The sequence below is a fragment of the Hemiscyllium ocellatum genome, chromosome 4 (genome assembly GCF_020745735.1).
Source record: "Hemiscyllium ocellatum isolate sHemOce1 chromosome 4, sHemOce1.pat.X.cur, whole genome shotgun sequence".
Lineage (NCBI taxonomy): Eukaryota > Metazoa > Chordata > Chondrichthyes > Orectolobiformes > Hemiscylliidae > Hemiscyllium > Hemiscyllium ocellatum.
Genome location: NC_083404.1, coordinates 80,971,302 through 80,988,542, shown reverse-complemented (window position 1 = coordinate 80,988,542; position 17,241 = coordinate 80,971,302). Strand labels below are relative to the sequence as shown.

The following is a 17,241-nucleotide window of genomic DNA, read 5'->3' as shown; positions in this document are numbered from 1 at the left end:
AAAGGTAAGAGAGGTAGGCAGTTAACACAGGAGTTTTCTGTGACTATCCCCATTTCAAACAAGTATGCTGTTTTGGAAAATGGAGGGGGAGATGGATTCTCAGGTGAAGGTAGCATGAACAGCCAAGTTTCTGGTCTTGAGACTGGCTCGAATGCAACGAGGGGTACGTTGGCTTCCAAGAGATCAATTGTGTTAGGGGACTCTCTAGTCCGAAGTACAGGCAGATGTCTCTGTGGCCAGCAGCGAAAAATCAGAATGGTGTGTTGCTTTCCTGGTGCCAGGATCAAGGATGTCTCAGAGACGGTACAGAATGTTCTCAAGGGGAAGAGGGCCCAGCAGGAGGTCATTGTCCACATTGGAACCAACGGCATTGGAAGAGGAGAGGTTGAGATTCTGAAGGGAGATTACAGAGGGTTAGGCAGGAATTTAAAAAGCAGGTCCTCAAGAGTAGTAATATGTGGATTACTCCTGGTGCTACGCACTAGGGAGGGAGAAATAGCAGGATAGAGCAGATGAATGCATGGCTGAGGAGCTGGTGTGTGGAAGAAGGATTCACATTTTTGGATCATTGGAATCTCTTTTGGGGTAGAAGTGATCTGTACAAGGACAGATTACACCTAAATTGGAAGGGGACTAATATACTAGAGCTGCTCGGGAGGATTTAAACTGGTAAGGTTGGGTGGGGGGAACTCAGGGAGATAGTGAGGAAAGAGATTAATCTGAGACTGGTACAGTTGAGAACAGAAGCGAGTTAACCAGTCAGGGCAGGCAGGGACAAAGCAGAGAACAAGGTAGGACTGATAAATTAAACTGCATTTATTTCAATGCAAGGGGCCTAACCGGGAAGGCAGATGAACTCAGGGCATGGTTAGGAACATGGGACTGGGATATCATAGCAATTACAGAAACATGGCTCAGAGATGGACAGGACTGGCAGCTTAATGCTATAGGAAGGGAGGCCAGAGAGGAGGGGGAGTGTTGTTTATGATCAGGGATGGCATTACAGCTGTATTGAGGAAGGATAATCCCAGAAATACATCCAGGGTAATTACTTGGGTGGAACTGAAAAATAAGAAAGAGATGATCACCTTGTTGGGATTGTATTATAGACAACCTAATAATCAGAGGGAAATTGAGAAACAGATTTGTAAGGAGATCTCAGCTATCTGTAAGAATAATAGGGTGATTATGGTCGAGAATTTTAACTTTTCAAACATAGACTGGCACTGCCATAGTGTTAAGTGTGTACAAGAAAATTTTCAGATTCAGTATGGAGGTACCTATTAGAGAAGGTGCAAAACTTAATCTACCTAAGGCAGGGCAGGTGAGTGAGTTGTCAGTGGGGGAGCACTTTGGGGCCAGCGACCATAAATCTATTAGATTTAAAATCGTGATGGAAAAGGATAGACCAGTTCTAAAAGTTGAAGTTCTAAATTGGAAATAGGCCAATTTTGACAGTATTAGGTGAGAACTTTCAAAAGCTTATTGGGGACAGATGTTCACAGGTAAAAGGACAGCTGGAATGGAAAGCCTTCAGAAATGATAATACAAGAGTCCAGTGAAAGTATATTCCTGTTAGGGTGAAAGGAAAGGCTGATAGGTATAGGGAATGCTGGATGACTAAAGAAATTGAGGGTTGGTTAAGTAAAAGAAGGAAGCATATGTCAGATATAGACACGATAGATCGAATGAATCCTTGGAAGAGTATAAAGGCAGTAAGAGTATACTTAAGAGGGAAATCAGGAGGGCAAAAAGGGGACATGGGATAGCTTTGGCAAATAGAATTAAGGAGAATCCAAAGGATTTTTACAAATGCATGAAGGACAAAACGGTGACAATGGAGAGAATAGGGCCCCTCAAAGATCAGCAAGGTGGCCTTTTGTGTGGAGATGCAGGAGATGAGGGAGATAGTAAACAAATATTTTGCATCAGTATTAACTGTGGAAAAGGACATGGAAGATATAGAATGTAGGGAAATAGATGGTGACATCTTGAAAAATGTCCATATTACAGAGGAGGAAGTGTTGGATGTCTTGAAATGCATAAAAGTGGATAAATCCCCAGGACTTGATCAGGTGTACCCTAGAACTCTGTGGGAAGCTAGGGAAGTGATTGCTGGGCCTCTTACTGAGATATTTGTATCATTGATAGTCAAAGGTGAGGTGCCACAAGATTGGAGGTTGGCTAACTTGGTGCCACTGTAAGGACAAGCCAGGGAACTATAGACCAGTGAGCCTGATGTTGGTGGTGGACAAGTTATTGGAGGGAATCCTGAGGGACAGGGTGTACATGTATTTGGAAAGGTGAGGACTGATTAGGGATAGTCAACACGGCTTTATGTGTGGGAAATCATGTCTCACAAACTTGATTGAGTTTTTTGTGGAAGTAACAAAGAGGATTGATGAGGGCAAAGCGGCAGTGTGATCTCTATGGACTTCAGTAACGCGTTCGACAAGGTTCCCCACGAGAGACTGGTTAGCAAGGTTAGATCTCACGGAATGCAGGGAGAACTAGCCGTTTGGATACAGAACTCGCTCAAAGGTAGAAGACAAAAGGTGGTGGTGGAGGGTTATTTTTCAGACTGGAGGCCTGTGACCAGTGGAGTGCCACAAGGATCAGTGCTGGGTCCACTACTTTTCGTCATGTATATAAATGATTTGGATGTGAGCATAAGAGGTAGAGTTAGTAGATTTGCAGCTGACACCAAAATTGCCGATGTAGCGAATAGCGAAGAGGGTTACCTCAGATTACAATGGGATCTTGATCAGATGGGGCTGAGAAGTGGCAGATGGAGTTTAATTCAGATACATGTGAGGTGCTGCATTTTGGGAAAGCAAATCTTAGCAAGACTTAAGCACTTAATGGTAAGCTCCTAGTGAGTGTTGCTGAACAAAGAGACCTTGGAATGCAGGTTCATAGTTCTTTGTAAGTAGAGTCGCAGGTAGATAGGATAGTGAAGAAGGCGTTTGGCATGCTTTCCTTTATTAGAGTATTGAGTACAGGAGTTGGGAAGTCATGTTGAGGCTGTATAGGACATTGGTTAGATCACTTTTGGAATATTGTGTGCAATTCTGGTCTCCTTCCTATCTGAAAGATGTTGTGAAACTTGAAAGAAAAGATTTACAAGGATTGGAGGATTTGAGTTATAGAGAGGCTGAACAGGCTGGGGCTGTTTTCCCTTGAGCGTCGGAGGCTGAGGGGTGACCTTATAGAGGTTTACAAAATTATGAGGGGCATGGATAAGATAAATAAACAAAGTCTTTTCCCTGGCGTCAAGGAGTCCAGAACTAGAGGGCATAGGTTGAGGGTGAGAGGGGACAGATATAAAAGAGACCTAAGGGGCAACTTTTTCTTGCAGAGGGTGGTACATGTATGGAATGAGCTGCTCAGAGGAAGTAATGGAGGCTGGCCAATTGCTACATTTAAAAGGCATTTGGATGGGTATATGAATCAGAAGGGTTTGGAGAGATATGGGCCAGGAGCTGGTAGGTGGGACTAGATAGGGTTGGGATATCTGGTCGGCATGGACAGGTTGGACCGAACGATCTGTTTCTGTGTTGTACATCTCTATGACTCTATGATCTACTACAATTTGTGATGAAAGGAATGGATCTGGATAGACCAACACTGTTGAAAACGCGAGGAATGACAACAGTGCAGTAATTCGACCTGACAATTTTCTTCATTAGCAACTAGAGCATTGTGCAAAATTGGGAGAGTTATCTCACATAACAATGAAGCAGCAGCCCTGTTGTCATTTTCACATTCTTGTTTCTTAGTTCATTTTCGTGGAGCAGGTTGAGACAGCAGAATTTGTAGTGGAGAGCAGAAGCTACACAACTATTTTGCATTGTTGGGAATATATATGTATATTTATGGTCTATGTTGAGAACAATGTTCTGCACCTAATGTGGTTTTGTAGTACTGTTACAAGCAACTGGCTGACTCCTGAAGGGCATAGTTGCTTGAATGCATCTTTAGCAAGTGGTGAGTGACCCATTAAGTGAGGGGAGAAAAAACTTACTTGACCTTGTCCTGACAAATGTCTCTGACTGTATTGGTAGGCACAAGCCTGATGCAAATGAAGTGTGGTCTTCTTCATTTTGCATATACTAATGATTGTGTCATGTGGCTCCACCACCACATTCAATGTGTTCAATTTCAAACAGATTTAGAAACTCCTCCATATTGATACCAGACTTTGTCTCCACAAATACTTTTGGGGATCATTATTACTTAGCAGCTTCACCAAATCTGTCATAGACAAATGTATTTGTAACAGATAGATTGGTGAGGATGAGATTGACTGTGTTTTTCTTATCTTGTTGGTTTCCTTACCAGCTGTCATTGACACAGACTAGGAGCTTTACTCACTGGGCATGGTCAGTAGTTGTGCTAACTGCCATTCTTGGTGATCAATTTCAAGTGTCTCACGCAGCATGCATTCTGTATCCTTGACAGCCCCCAAAGCTTATTCCATTTAGTGTTTAATGTGGAGAAGTACTGCTTCATCAGCTGAATAGTGTCAATAGTTGATGATCAGCAAGATCTTTCCTTGTCCACATTTGACTTCATGCTATAACGCTTTGTGGAATTTGGAATCAATGTTGAGGAGAGTTGTACTGTCACCTGTGCTTGAGTCCATAAGACATAAGAGCAGACGTAGGCCATTCAGCTCATCAAACCTGCTCTCTCTTCAATGAGACCATGGCTTATCAGATAATTCTCAACTCCAGTTTCACGACTTTTTCCATAATGTTTGATTTCCTTGCTGAACAAAAATCTGGCTATAGTGTCATAGAGATCGACATGGGAAAAGGCCATTTGGCTAATCACAAACTTGCAGGTCAAAAACAACCACCTAACTATTCTAATTTTATCTCCGTCTTGAATATTCGGAGCAACCCAGCCTTAGCGGCTCACTGTGGTAAAGCTTTCTACTGCTTTATGACCAACTCCTTCCACCCCAAACTCAAATTCAACTGAACCATTACAGACACCTCCGTTACCTTCCTGGACCTCTCCATCACTGTCTCTGGTGACTGACTAACCACAGACATCTTTTACAAGCCCACAGATTCACACAGCTACTTAGACAACACCTCCTCCCACCTTACCTCCTGTAAAATTGCCATCCCTTATTCTCAATTCCTCTGCCTCTGCCACATCTGTTCCCAGGATGACTAATTCCACCTCGGAAAGTGCCAGTGGCCTCCTCCTTCCATGATTGCAGCTTCCCTTACCACGTGGTTGACGATGCCCTTCAGCGCATCTCCTCCACTTCATGCACCACCGCCCTTAAACCCCAACGTCCCAATGAAACAAGGACAGAACGCCCCGGTCCTCACCTTCCTCCACATACATTGCATCATCCTCCGCCACTTCCGCCACCTCCAAACAGACCCCACCACCAAAGATATATTTCCCTCCCTACACCTATCAACGTTCCGGAGAGACCATTTTCCCTCTGCGACTCCCTCCTCACGTCCACACCCCCCATCTGCCCACACCCCACTCATGGCACCTTTCCCTGCCACCGCAGGAAATGCAAAATCTGCACCCAAACCACTACCCTCACCTCCATCCAAGGCCCCAAGGGACCCTTTCATGTCCGCCAGAAATTCACCTGTACCTCTACTAATGCCACCACTGCATCCGTTGCACCCAGTGTGATCTCCTCAACATCAGGGAGACAGGACGCCTTCTTACAGATCGTTTCAGAGAACATCTCTGGGACACCTGCACTGACCAACCCCACTGCCCCGTGGCTGAACACTTCAACTCCCTCTCCCACTCCATCAAGGACATGCAGGTCCTGGTCCTCCTCTACCGCCAAACCACTACCACCTGATGTCTAGAGGAAGTACGCCTCACATTCTTCCTTGGGACCCTACAACCACTTGGGATAAATTAAGATATCAACAGCTTCTTCATTTTCCCCCACCCTCCCCCACCACATTATCCCAGTCCCAAGCTTCCAACTCGGCACCGCCTCCAGAGCCGTCCATCATTGTTCCCTTTCACCTATTACCTTCTCTCTCACCTTCATCCACCTATCGCATTTCCAGCTACCTACCCCCAACCCCACCCTCCCATTTATCTCTCATCCCCAACCCAGAAGCCTCATTCCTGATGAAGGGCTTATACCTGAAACATCGATTCCCCTGCTCCTAGAATGCTACCTGACCTGCTGTGCTTTCCCAGCAACACACTATCGCCTCTTTGAGGAATTCTTTCTCATATTTATCTTAAGTGGAAGATTACTTTCACTGAGATTATATTCTCTGATTCTTGACTCTCCAGTGAGGAGCTCTGTATCTAACTTGTCAAGCCCCCTGATCTTGTGTTTCAGCAAGGTTTTCTTTGATTCTTCTAAACTCCAATTAGTGCAAGATTAATCTTCCTGACCTCTCCTCAGAGAAAAAAATCTCTACAACCAGAATCAATCCTGTATGCCTTCTCTGGACTTCTACCAAGCAGACCAAATGGGCAGCTCAGTTGTTAGCACTGCTGCCTCACAGCGCTAGGGTTCAATTGCAGCCTTGGGTGACTGTCTGTGTGGAGTTTGCACATTCTCCCTGTGTCTGCGTGAGTTTCCTCTGGGTGCTCCAGTTTCCTCTCTCAGTCCAACATTGTGCAGGTCAGATTGATTGGCAATGGTAAATGCAGGTTTACAGGTTAGGGAGAGTTGAGTCTGGGTAAGATGCTCTTTGGAAGGTTGGTGTTGACTTGATGGGCTGAATGGCCTGCTTCCACATTGTAGGGATTTCTGATTCTGTGGAAATTATTCCTGCTGGTAGAGTAAAACATAGCCGGAGTTGGTGATGAATTTTGTCTTGGGAATTATCTAGAAGCTAGAATTTTGTATGTATGACTATGTCAGATTGTTGGTAGACCAGTCTGTAGTAAAATTGACCCAATTTTGGCAGATGTTAGTCGGAAGGACTTTGCAGAAACAGCAGAGTTTGCCATTGTCGTCTGTAGTGCATCACCCGCACTGGCTGATCCATCTGGTTTTATTCCTTTTTTAAGAGCTTACAGTAACTTGATACAACCGAGTAACATGATAGGTAGTTTCAGAGCATGCTTTGAGTGAATCACGTTATTGTGCATGTTAAGAAACTTAGACAGTATCAGGTAAAAAAAGCAGATTTCCTTCAATCCTTTCCACACTGCCTGTGGAATTCTCTGCCGCAGTAAGATTGGAAGACACAGTAAATGTTTTCAAGAAAAAGCTAGGTATAGTTCTTTGGTCTACAGAGAGCAAAGACCAAGATAGCAACGGAATAGGCCTCCTGAGCTGGGGCTTGTCCACTCTGAACGCTTTTCTTTTCTTTCTTTACAACTTTTTTTGTGTTTTCTTGTTCTTTTTTCCTGATTTCCTTTGCTTACCTCTTGTCTTGAGCTTGGGCGGCAGCGAGGGATCCCATGGTGGACCTCATAGTGGTAGTGAGTGAGCTCAGTGTGGATCTTGTGGCAGCGACAGGTGAGCCCACAACAGACTTGAGTGTGTCATAACTTAGTTTTCTGGGGCCAGCACGGGACCTGGTATCAGAATTTACTGCTACATTGGCGAAGTAGGTCCAGTGGCAAAAGATGGTGCCTGAGAATCAGGGTCTTCATTGCTGTTGGGTCCAGCAATGCTGACATTGAAGCAATGGTAGAAGGGCATCATGCTGACGGTGAGATGAACCCAGTGACGAGATATGCGACTCTGATATTGTTGGGTCCAGCGCAGGCATCAGCAGAGAATCAGCTGAGCGACGAAAGGTGGTGACTTCAACATTTTTTGGGTCTGGTGTAGATGACAGCCAAGTGGTGGAGGAGGGTTGGTGGCGAAATGTGTCGATGATGAGTAGACTCAGGACTGATGGACTCTCTTTAAGCTATATCTTTTACTTTCTTGTTCCTATACAATTCTAAATAGCACTTGATCATGGGGTGATGATGGAAAAGCTTTCCAATGTACTTCATTGTGAAATACACATGACAATAAATAAAATCCTTCAAACCTGTGGGACGTAAGCAGGCAGAGGTTCCTGACTTGACCGATCAGCCATGATCTTATTGAATGGCTGAGTAGGCCTGCAGGGCTGAACGGGGGAAAGTGAGGACTGCACATACTGGAGATTACAGTCAAAAGGTGTGTTGCTGGAAAAGTACAGCTGGTCAGGCAGCATTGGAGGAGCAGGAGAGTCAATGTTTCGAGCATAAGCTGTTCATCAGGAATGTATAGCCTACACATGTTCCTGTTTTCTACGATTCCATGGTTCTCTAAACACCATTAATGAACCAGATTTGCTTTTTATGGCATTCATGATTTGCCTGCCATTTAATTTGACATTTATTAATTGAATTTAAATATTACCAATATGTTGTGGATTGTGGATGATGTCTCTTGGATTGTGAGTGACATTACTGCAATGCTACAGAACTCTTCAAAAGTAGGAATCTTTAGACATCCTCTAGATTAAGGTTAATTTTCACTTTGTTGTCTAATCTTGCTCTTAAAAACCCATGTTATACTATGTTGAAAGAGATTTTTTGCTGCTTTTTCTTCTGGCACACTAAATCCTAATTATTGCTGAATAACCTCTCTGGCCTTGTGAAACTAATGTTTAAATTAGGAAAATAATTCCAGGTTTTAATTTTTTTAATTAGACTAACTTAATTTTCACTTAATTCAATGTATGCTCCAATTTTTGTTTTGAGTTTAGTAAAATTATTTAATAATGGATTGATCTGTGCATTTTATTTATTAGTTTTCTATGGATGGAAATTCTTAACTTATTGATGGTTTCACTGCTTCTGTACAGCGATATTGGCATCACAGTCATTTTAGCATTAGGAAAGGTGAAATCCATGTCACAGAGATCATTGAATTTTTGCGGGCTGGTTCCTTTGAGGTTAGTGACAATAGTTATTATTTACTGAATGCAAAATCAGGCTAATAAATGATTTTTTTCTGCATGATAACATATGGTTTATTTGCAGCTTTACGTGATTGATGAAAATGCTTTGTATATTTTGCTGCTTCATTCAAATTAAGATAAGATCATCAACACTTTTAAATGACTTATTGTTTTCATAAAAATATTTTTGTTTACAGATGAATGGTAAGCCGAAGATGCATCATTCATCATTTATACATGATGTCAACATGGTAGTCGTCATCTGTCTTTTTTATGTGCCCACAATGGATGGCTTGCCTTCAATTGTTTTTTGTGTCAGTTTCTTTTTAATTATACTTTGCCAAAACCTAGCTAGTGTTTTCTTAGTTTTCAATGAATTAATGGCTGCACAAGAATTGTATAATAAAGCAATTGATTAAAACTAAGCTCTAGAAAATATGACAGGATGTGTTCTTGGTGTGAGGTAACTTCTGTTTCGTATATTGGATTTGGGGATATGTAACCCAGTTTAATTGAACTGAAACCTATTGTAAAGAACTCTTTGACATCGTTTTTCAAGTCTACTCTCCTGATAGCTTAAAACTGTGTCAACTACATTTCCAAAGTGTTCAGTACATGAATTTCTTAACCTAAACAAAACTGATCTTAAAATATGTTGCTTTGATAGAACAGTACTATAACGTGTTTATGTATACTGTACTGAGTTGGTCTCCCTGTCGAGTTTTGTGTGTTGGAGCTAGAGCTTTGCATTTTGGGTCAGCATCAAACACTGCTCAGTTGGTTGCAGAATAAAGCTCCCTGCATGGTGGCCTAGTAAAATGTCTCAGCCAAACCGAACCATTTGGTGTTAGAACGGATATGACATTTCCATTTCTTACATCAGTCACCTTGTGGCTTTTTTCATGTTTAACGACAAAGTTAGTGCTGATTAGTGCAGTTTTGTGCTGTCAATTCACACCACAAAGACCTGTACTGTGACAATAAAAATTAGTGTCTTTTAGCATTTCTCAAGTCCAGTGGGCATAGATGTTAAGTTGGGGGTGGGGGTGGGGGGGGAGGGGGGATTAATTTTCTAATAGGTTGTAGAATCCATTTTTTCATCAAATTTTATTTTGTCTGAAACTTTAACTTTGAACATAGCTTTTTCAAAGGCTACATACACTCAGTGGAAACAGTATTACGTTATGTGGTAATGGCATATTTTGTTCTTGTATCTACCATTATAGATGAAAAATAAACTGCATGGATTAAATTACTCTTAAATTGATTTACTGAATCTGCTAAGATATTCTAGATGGTTCAGTTGAGGTGGACTCAGTTTGTATAAATTGTTCTTAAGTTTTCTTTCATTCTGCTTGTTTAAACTTTGGATGTATATTGTATGCATTGTGTTTTCCTATCATTTTTGATATTCATAATTACTATTACTGAGCAGAGCTTTTGCCATGATTTTGCTAGAGAGAGCAATGACAAAAAAAATCAAAATCGTTTTATCATTGATAATGCATGTTCCCACCTTTGTTACTTGAGTTTCTACATGCACAAGAATGGTGCCAAATTGTATTTGACACTAATTCACAAAAAGAGGTTCTTAAAACATTAGACCTAAGAGCTAAGTACCTTAAAGGAAAATTGAGAGAGAAAGACCAAGATGATGGGAGGTTTGAGGAGAGAATTTCACAGTTAAGACAGCTTAAAGCAGCGTGACCAGAATTAGAATGAAGGAAAAGAAACTTGTGAACATGGACGAGAATTTTAAAATTCAAGCAGTTGGCCAGTATCCATTGTGGATTAGCAAATCTAGATGTAATACATTAATAGGACTTTGTACAAGTTAGGAGACAGCCATTACTGTTTTGTTTGAGTTTAAGTTTCTGTTTGGTGAAAACTTGAGTACATGCAAGGGAAACTTTGGAATAGTCAAATCTACAAGTAGCACAGGCATGAAAGAATGTTTCAGCAGATAAGGGGAGGCAAGGGCAGAGTTGAGCAATTTAATAGAGATCGAAGTAGGTAGTCTTGATGACATGGTCAGAAAGCTCTTGTAGTGTCAAATACAAAACAAATGTTGCAAGTGGTTTGTTTCATCCAATTTTCATTACTGGACTGGTGCCTCACATTGCTCAATCCTATTGAGTCTGAAAAATACTAACACTTTCGTAAATGCCCCTGAACCCCAAAAAATGGGAGTGTTTTATCCAGTCAAGTGACAGTAATTAAATAATTGTCATTGAATTGTGTTCACTGAATTTCAATTGGATCTTAAGGATATAAATTTGGGTAATCTACCAAGATGTGGATGATATGTCATCTATTAGAATGCTGGAATCTTATTTTGAAACACACCTTCTCTCAATCCCAATGTAATGTAGTTAACTTCACAGTTAGTGCCAAGTGCTCAATTTTGATGATGCCAAAACAAGAGACATTTTTAATTGGGAATTGCAGCAGAAAGGTTTACCATTTTAATCAGCCAAATCATATTTAGCTTGCTCACTTTCTTCCAAAACTCGTTGAGGGACTGGTGGGGCGCACAGTGTGGTGGTTCACCTTGGGTTACTTGATTCTGGCCTAAATTTCTTTGATGGAAAGAGAAATCTGGTTGTGTGAGGAAACCTATTAGGCTGAAAGTTTCCTTGTATGGCCTAGTGGACACTCCCTGCTCTTCCTTGATCACCAGAAAGATTAAAGAATATACTTAAACATTAACTTGCTGTGAGTCTTCTGGCCTTGGCTATAATTCTCCACAGATTTTCTTCTGACAGAATTTCAGAAGTATAAAATGACAGGGCAGTTGTATTTGGTCAAATTATAGTGGGAAAGCAGAGTATAAGACATCACTCAAACCGAGTTGACTAACGTCACTCCAGATAAGCACATTTCTGCATGGCAAAATGTAGAGCAAGAGACTTGACTATCCCTTAGGTCAGATGAATATAGGACTTAAGGTTTGGCCATTTAGTCCTTTCGACCTGTCTTGCCATTCAATAACATTGAGCAAACTGGTTTCTATCTCAATGCCATTTTCCTTTCTGCACCACAATCCCTATCCTATTGAAAAAAATCTCCAAATGGTGACTTTTTCATTATTCAGTAGGTCCAAGAAGTGCACATCCATAAACTAATTTTCAGATTTCTATTTTTATATTAAATAGGAATGTGTGCATCACCGACATCAGTAGTTGCCTTTCAGAAGGTAGTGGTGAACCCCTGTAGTCCATGCAATGTAGGTATCCATAGTGCTGCTAGGTAGAGAGTTTCAGCATTTTACCCTAGTAGCAGTGAAGGAATGACAATCTATTTAAGCCCAAGAAGGTGTATGACTTTGAGGCAAAAACACAGTGTTGGTGATGGTGTTCCTTTGCATCAACTGCTCTTTTACTTCTCAATGGTAGAGGTTATTGGTTTAGACCAAACCTTGTGGAATTACTGCAGTGCATCTTGTGGGATGCTCACTGCTGTCATGTAGAGGGAGTGATTGTTTAAGACAGTGAATGGAATTTTGATCAGGCAGACTGCATTGTCCTGAATACTTTTGAACCTCTTTGTTTTCTGGAATAGCACTCTTTCAGACAAGTTAATCAGCCAATTTAATTTATCCCACCAGATATCAAGAAATGGTTGAATGAACTGAATATTGTACAGATTGTTGACCCTGGCGACATCCTAGCAATAAAGCTAACATATTATGCTTCAAAGATAACCAGATCCTCAACCAGGCTGTACCAGCATAGCTACAAATGTGGAAAATCAACTAGAAAATTCAAAAATCAGGACAAGTCTATTCCAGCCAATTACTGCCCATCTTGATCATCAGCCAATTAATGGAAGGTGTTGCTGACAGTGCTATCAAGTGGCACTTACAAAGCAAAATCCTGCTTACTGATGTTTAATTTGGGTTCTTTCAAGGCTACTCAGCTGTTTACTTTATTACAAACCTAGTCTAAGCATAGACAAAACAGGAGGTAAGGTGTTAATAACTGCCCTTAACATCAAAAAGGCAATGAATCTGTTAACATGGGTCTAGGGTACTTGCCTGAGGAACTATTGTAATAGTCTTCTGAAACTGAGATGACTCACCTTAAACCATTCCAAACATCTTTCCTTTTTGGTGAGTATGACTCTAATCAGCAAATAATGAATTGCCAAATTATTTTAAATTAAATAATTAAATAAACAAACTGTTCAGCCCATCAAGTCAACTCTGCCATGCAGTGAGATCATAGCTGATGTGATAATTTTGAACTTCATTTTCCTGACTTATCCCCATAACCTTTGATTCCCTTAGTGATTCTCCAATGTGAAAGTAAATTTCTTCTCATCTTTGTCTTGAAAGGGAAACCCCTTATTCTGAGATTATGCAGTCTGGGCGTTTTTCAGAATTTTTTGTTTTTATTGTTGTTTTTATTGAAATTAGTTAGCATCAAACTAAGGATTCAGGTCAGGCCTCATAATATCATGCAGTATTTTCTAGTAATGAAGTGAAAGACAAGTGGTGGAAGAACGGTTGTAATGTCTGCTTTCTGCAGTGAATCTATTAGTATTGCATGTTGGCTCTGAGACAATTAAAAGGCTGAATATGGATCTATGACAGGGATTGGTTTCCAGTATTTGGCACTGCAGAGTCAGGAAAGGAAATGAATGGAGAAAACCTGGAAAGTCATTTTGTACTTTCAGTACAAATTAAATAAGTTGGTGATCATCGCAAATCCTGAATGCAATGAAGTACTATTTCAATGAATTCAACAAACACAACTTTCTTTTCTATAACAGCTTTAATGTAATAATGGTTCATAGGATTACTTATCAAACAAAATTAGCCATCAAGCCACATGGAGCTATTGGAGCAGATGACTAAAAAGTATGATCATAGAATCATATCATATAATTCCTACAGTGAGGAAACAGGCTATTGGGCCATCAAGTCCACATGGACCCTCCAAAGTGCATCCACTCAGGCCCCCCACCCCCACCCATCCTACCCTGTCCCTGTAACCCTGCATTTCCCATGGCTAATTCACCCAGCCTGCACATCCATAGACACTATGGGCAATTTATCATGGCTAATCCACCAAACCTGAGCATTTTTGGGCTGTGGGAGGAAACCAGAGCACCTGGAGGAAACCCATTCAGAAACAGCAAGAATATGCAGTGTGCATGGGGAGAATGTGCATGATGTGTACTTTGAAAGATGTTTCATCTGTAAGTATTTTTCTAGAGTTAATAGAAAATCTGTAGAAATTGCCTAATCATTTCATTATTCTGATTGTGTCCTTTGTTTTGTAGCAGCATTGTAATAAATACATTTCCTTCGAAATTCCGTCTTTAATTTTCCCCACACTTGTCCAAGAGATGCTAACTTATGGTGGGAGAGAAGACTGCTGATGGGACACTTCACCGTGATCTGAATTCAAACCTAAATACCAAAGCATAGTTCCATCAGCCAGTCCTTAATACACTGATCATGAAGGCATTGGTATACAGCCTACACAGACAGGCATAGTCAGTGCAGCAGGATACTAAACGACATTGTTGTTCACTGCAGAATTGTATTCTTGTAAATCGGTCCTTTGGATTTGCTTTTTGGACAAATTTTTTTTACACAATGCTCAAGGGACAAGGATCCTTACTTTCTTTATTTCTTTCATAGAAAAATAATGTGGTAGGTGTGGAGCATTATCAATTCATAGAATGGTTATGTTGCAGGGCAGTTTTCTGTAAGAGAAAGTCACTTGGTCCCACACATTCATCTTTTTTTTTGTAGCCCTGTAAATGTTTCCTTTTCAGATGATCATCTAATTCTCCTTTGATAGTAATGTTTGAAGCTGCCTTACTACATACTCGAGATGTCGATTCCAGATCCTAAACGTTTACTGTGTAATTATTTTAGTTCCACTTGCTGCCTTTGCTACTTTTTTCTAATCAGGTTAAATTAATGGGGTTTTATTGGTTTTACAATCCTTTCATGGGTGGGATGGTTTCTCCCCATCTGGTCTGTCCAGACCTTTCATTATTTTGAACAACTTTATCAATTTCCTCTTAACCTCCTCTTCACAAAGGAGAACACCTGCAACTCCTGCAATATATCTATACACCTGAAGCTCCCCATCCCTGGAATTATTCTCAAGAATCTTTTCTGCACTGTCTCTGATTCCTTCACATCTGTCCTAAGATATTGTGTGCAGAATATGGAAATACAGTGGCCACAGTACTGCTGTTGAGATCAAAACCAGTATTTTGTACAAGTTTATAATTTTTTTACTCTGATAGCATTACTTAGCTTAGAAAGCTTAGGATCTTCTTTAACTTTCCTGTCACAGTTCTCTGTGTTCCAGCACATCCTTGAGAATTGTAGTCTTTATTTCATATTGCCGTCACTGTACTTCCTTTCAAACTGTAAGATGTCACTTTCCTCTGCATTAAATTTTAACATGACTACGTTCCTGAAGGTTATTTCTGTCATCCTTGTAGCTCACAATATTTCCATCTTTTGTGTCATTTACAGATTTTGAAATTATACCACATACTAATACACTTAATTAACTCAACCATGTTGGAGAGATTTAAACAATCCGTGGATAAGCACATGGATAATGATGGGATCGTGTAGGGGGACGAGCTGAGAATAGTTCACAGGTCGGCGCAACATTGATGGCCGAAGGGCCTGTTTTGCGCTGTATTGTTCCATGTACCATGTTCTATACAGCCAAATCTAGGCCATTGATATATATGAAGAAAAGCAGGATCCGAACATTGACTCCTGAGGATTCTATATGATATTGTCCAATCTGAAATGGTTTGCCACTATATGTAGTTCTTCTATAACATGATAGTTGTGTTCTTGTGTAATGCCGCATTTTAGAATACAGCATAAATTCTGAATAAATTTACTCCCATTTTCTTACCAAACTCCTTGATATCTTGAGCTTCTGGAAATATGAAGAAATCTTTCCGCATATCAGTCTGAAATGGCCTACTTTACATCCTGAGATCAGGAGCACTGGAATTCCCATCCAAGGGAAACATCATCCCTATGTCCACTCCATTCAGCCCTGTCAAAATGTTGTATGTTTGCTGAAATTCCCTCTCAGATTCCAGTGATCAGAGGCCTGGTTCAACCCTAATCTCTTCTCATAAGACAAATCTGACATCCCAGGAATCAATCTGGTAAATGTTTGCTCCACTTCCTCTGGAAAGTATATCTCCTCTTCAACATGGACATAAAAGCCACACAATACTCCAAGGTGTAGTCTCACCAATGTCCTGTACAGCTACATTCAGACGTCCTTGCTCTTGTACTCCGATCCTCTTGCAATGAAGACCATCATATCATTTGATTTCCTTGCTGCATCTTTATGTTCCTTTCAATGACTGGTGTACTAGTGTTCTCTTATCACGATCTTCATAATGAATTCCAGCGTTTTCTCTCCTTCTGAATTTAGGCATACCCACCTGTTTTTTTCTTAGTTTCCCCCTTTCCTTCCTGACAGGATTATATTTATCACTCTCCAGTCTGCCGAGACTGTTCTAGAATTTTCAGATGTTTGGAAGATGTCAACTAGCAAACCCACTATTTCCATGGTCACTTCCTTCTTACCATGGAATATAGTTATCAGTCCTTTGAGATTTATGTGGTTTCCATCTCATTTTTACAGCACTATGTTTTTGTTACTAACACTAATTTCCTACAGTTCCTCCTTCTCAATGAACCCTTGTTTCAAGGTAATATTTTCTTTTATGAATTCAGAACAAAAGTAGTTGTTTAATTGTTCTGGCATTTTGTTGTTCTCCATTATCAATTATTTTATTTCAGACAGGGACCCGCATTTGTCTTCAGTAATCTTTTTCTTTTTACATACTTATAGAAGCTCTTGCAACCCACAGGCCCAACCATTGTTAACAAGAATTAAGGTTAGAATTAGATCAAAAAAGGTGCCATGTAAAATAGTAACCCTGAGGCCTTGAAATGCAGTAGTTTACAAATCAGGAAGGGACCAAGAGTTTGATTAAGAGGTGAAAAATTGAGTGTGAAAGCCAAGTTCTTTTGCCCAAAAGGAATATTTAGCTGCTGCAATGCTGGATTTGTTCCTAAAACATTAACCTTTACCTGTCCATTGTCATACTTTTAATGAAGTTACCCAGTTTATTGCAGCCAACACACCCCTCGAACTTGTGTTTCTTTTGTTAAGCTTTAGGACCTTAGTTTTGGATTGGACTATTTCACTTTCTATCCCAATGAAGAATTCTATCATGTCATGGTCACTTTTCCTGAAATAACTGCTCTCAATGAGATTATTAATTAACCCATTCTCATTGCACAAAATCAAAT

The 17,241-nt window shown here is 40.5% G+C and overlaps 1 protein-coding gene across 8 annotated transcripts in view; it reads left to right on the top strand.

Moving 5' to 3' along the window:
* The window catches only part of spidr (scaffold protein involved in DNA repair), a 261,755-nt gene that overhangs the window by 129,841 nt on the left and 114,673 nt on the right, over positions 1-17,241 (top strand). For 7 of the 8 annotated variants that reach the window (XM_060823482.1, XM_060823492.1, XM_060823481.1 and 4 more), the window contains one exon: positions 8,817-8,906. The exons of the other annotated variant lie outside the window; for it this stretch is intronic. In XM_060823482.1, the coding sequence (XP_060679465.1) occupies positions 8,817-8,906 (90 nt within the window). The remainder of the gene's footprint in view (positions 1-8,816; positions 8,907-17,241) is intronic. 8 annotated transcript variants of the gene reach the window in all.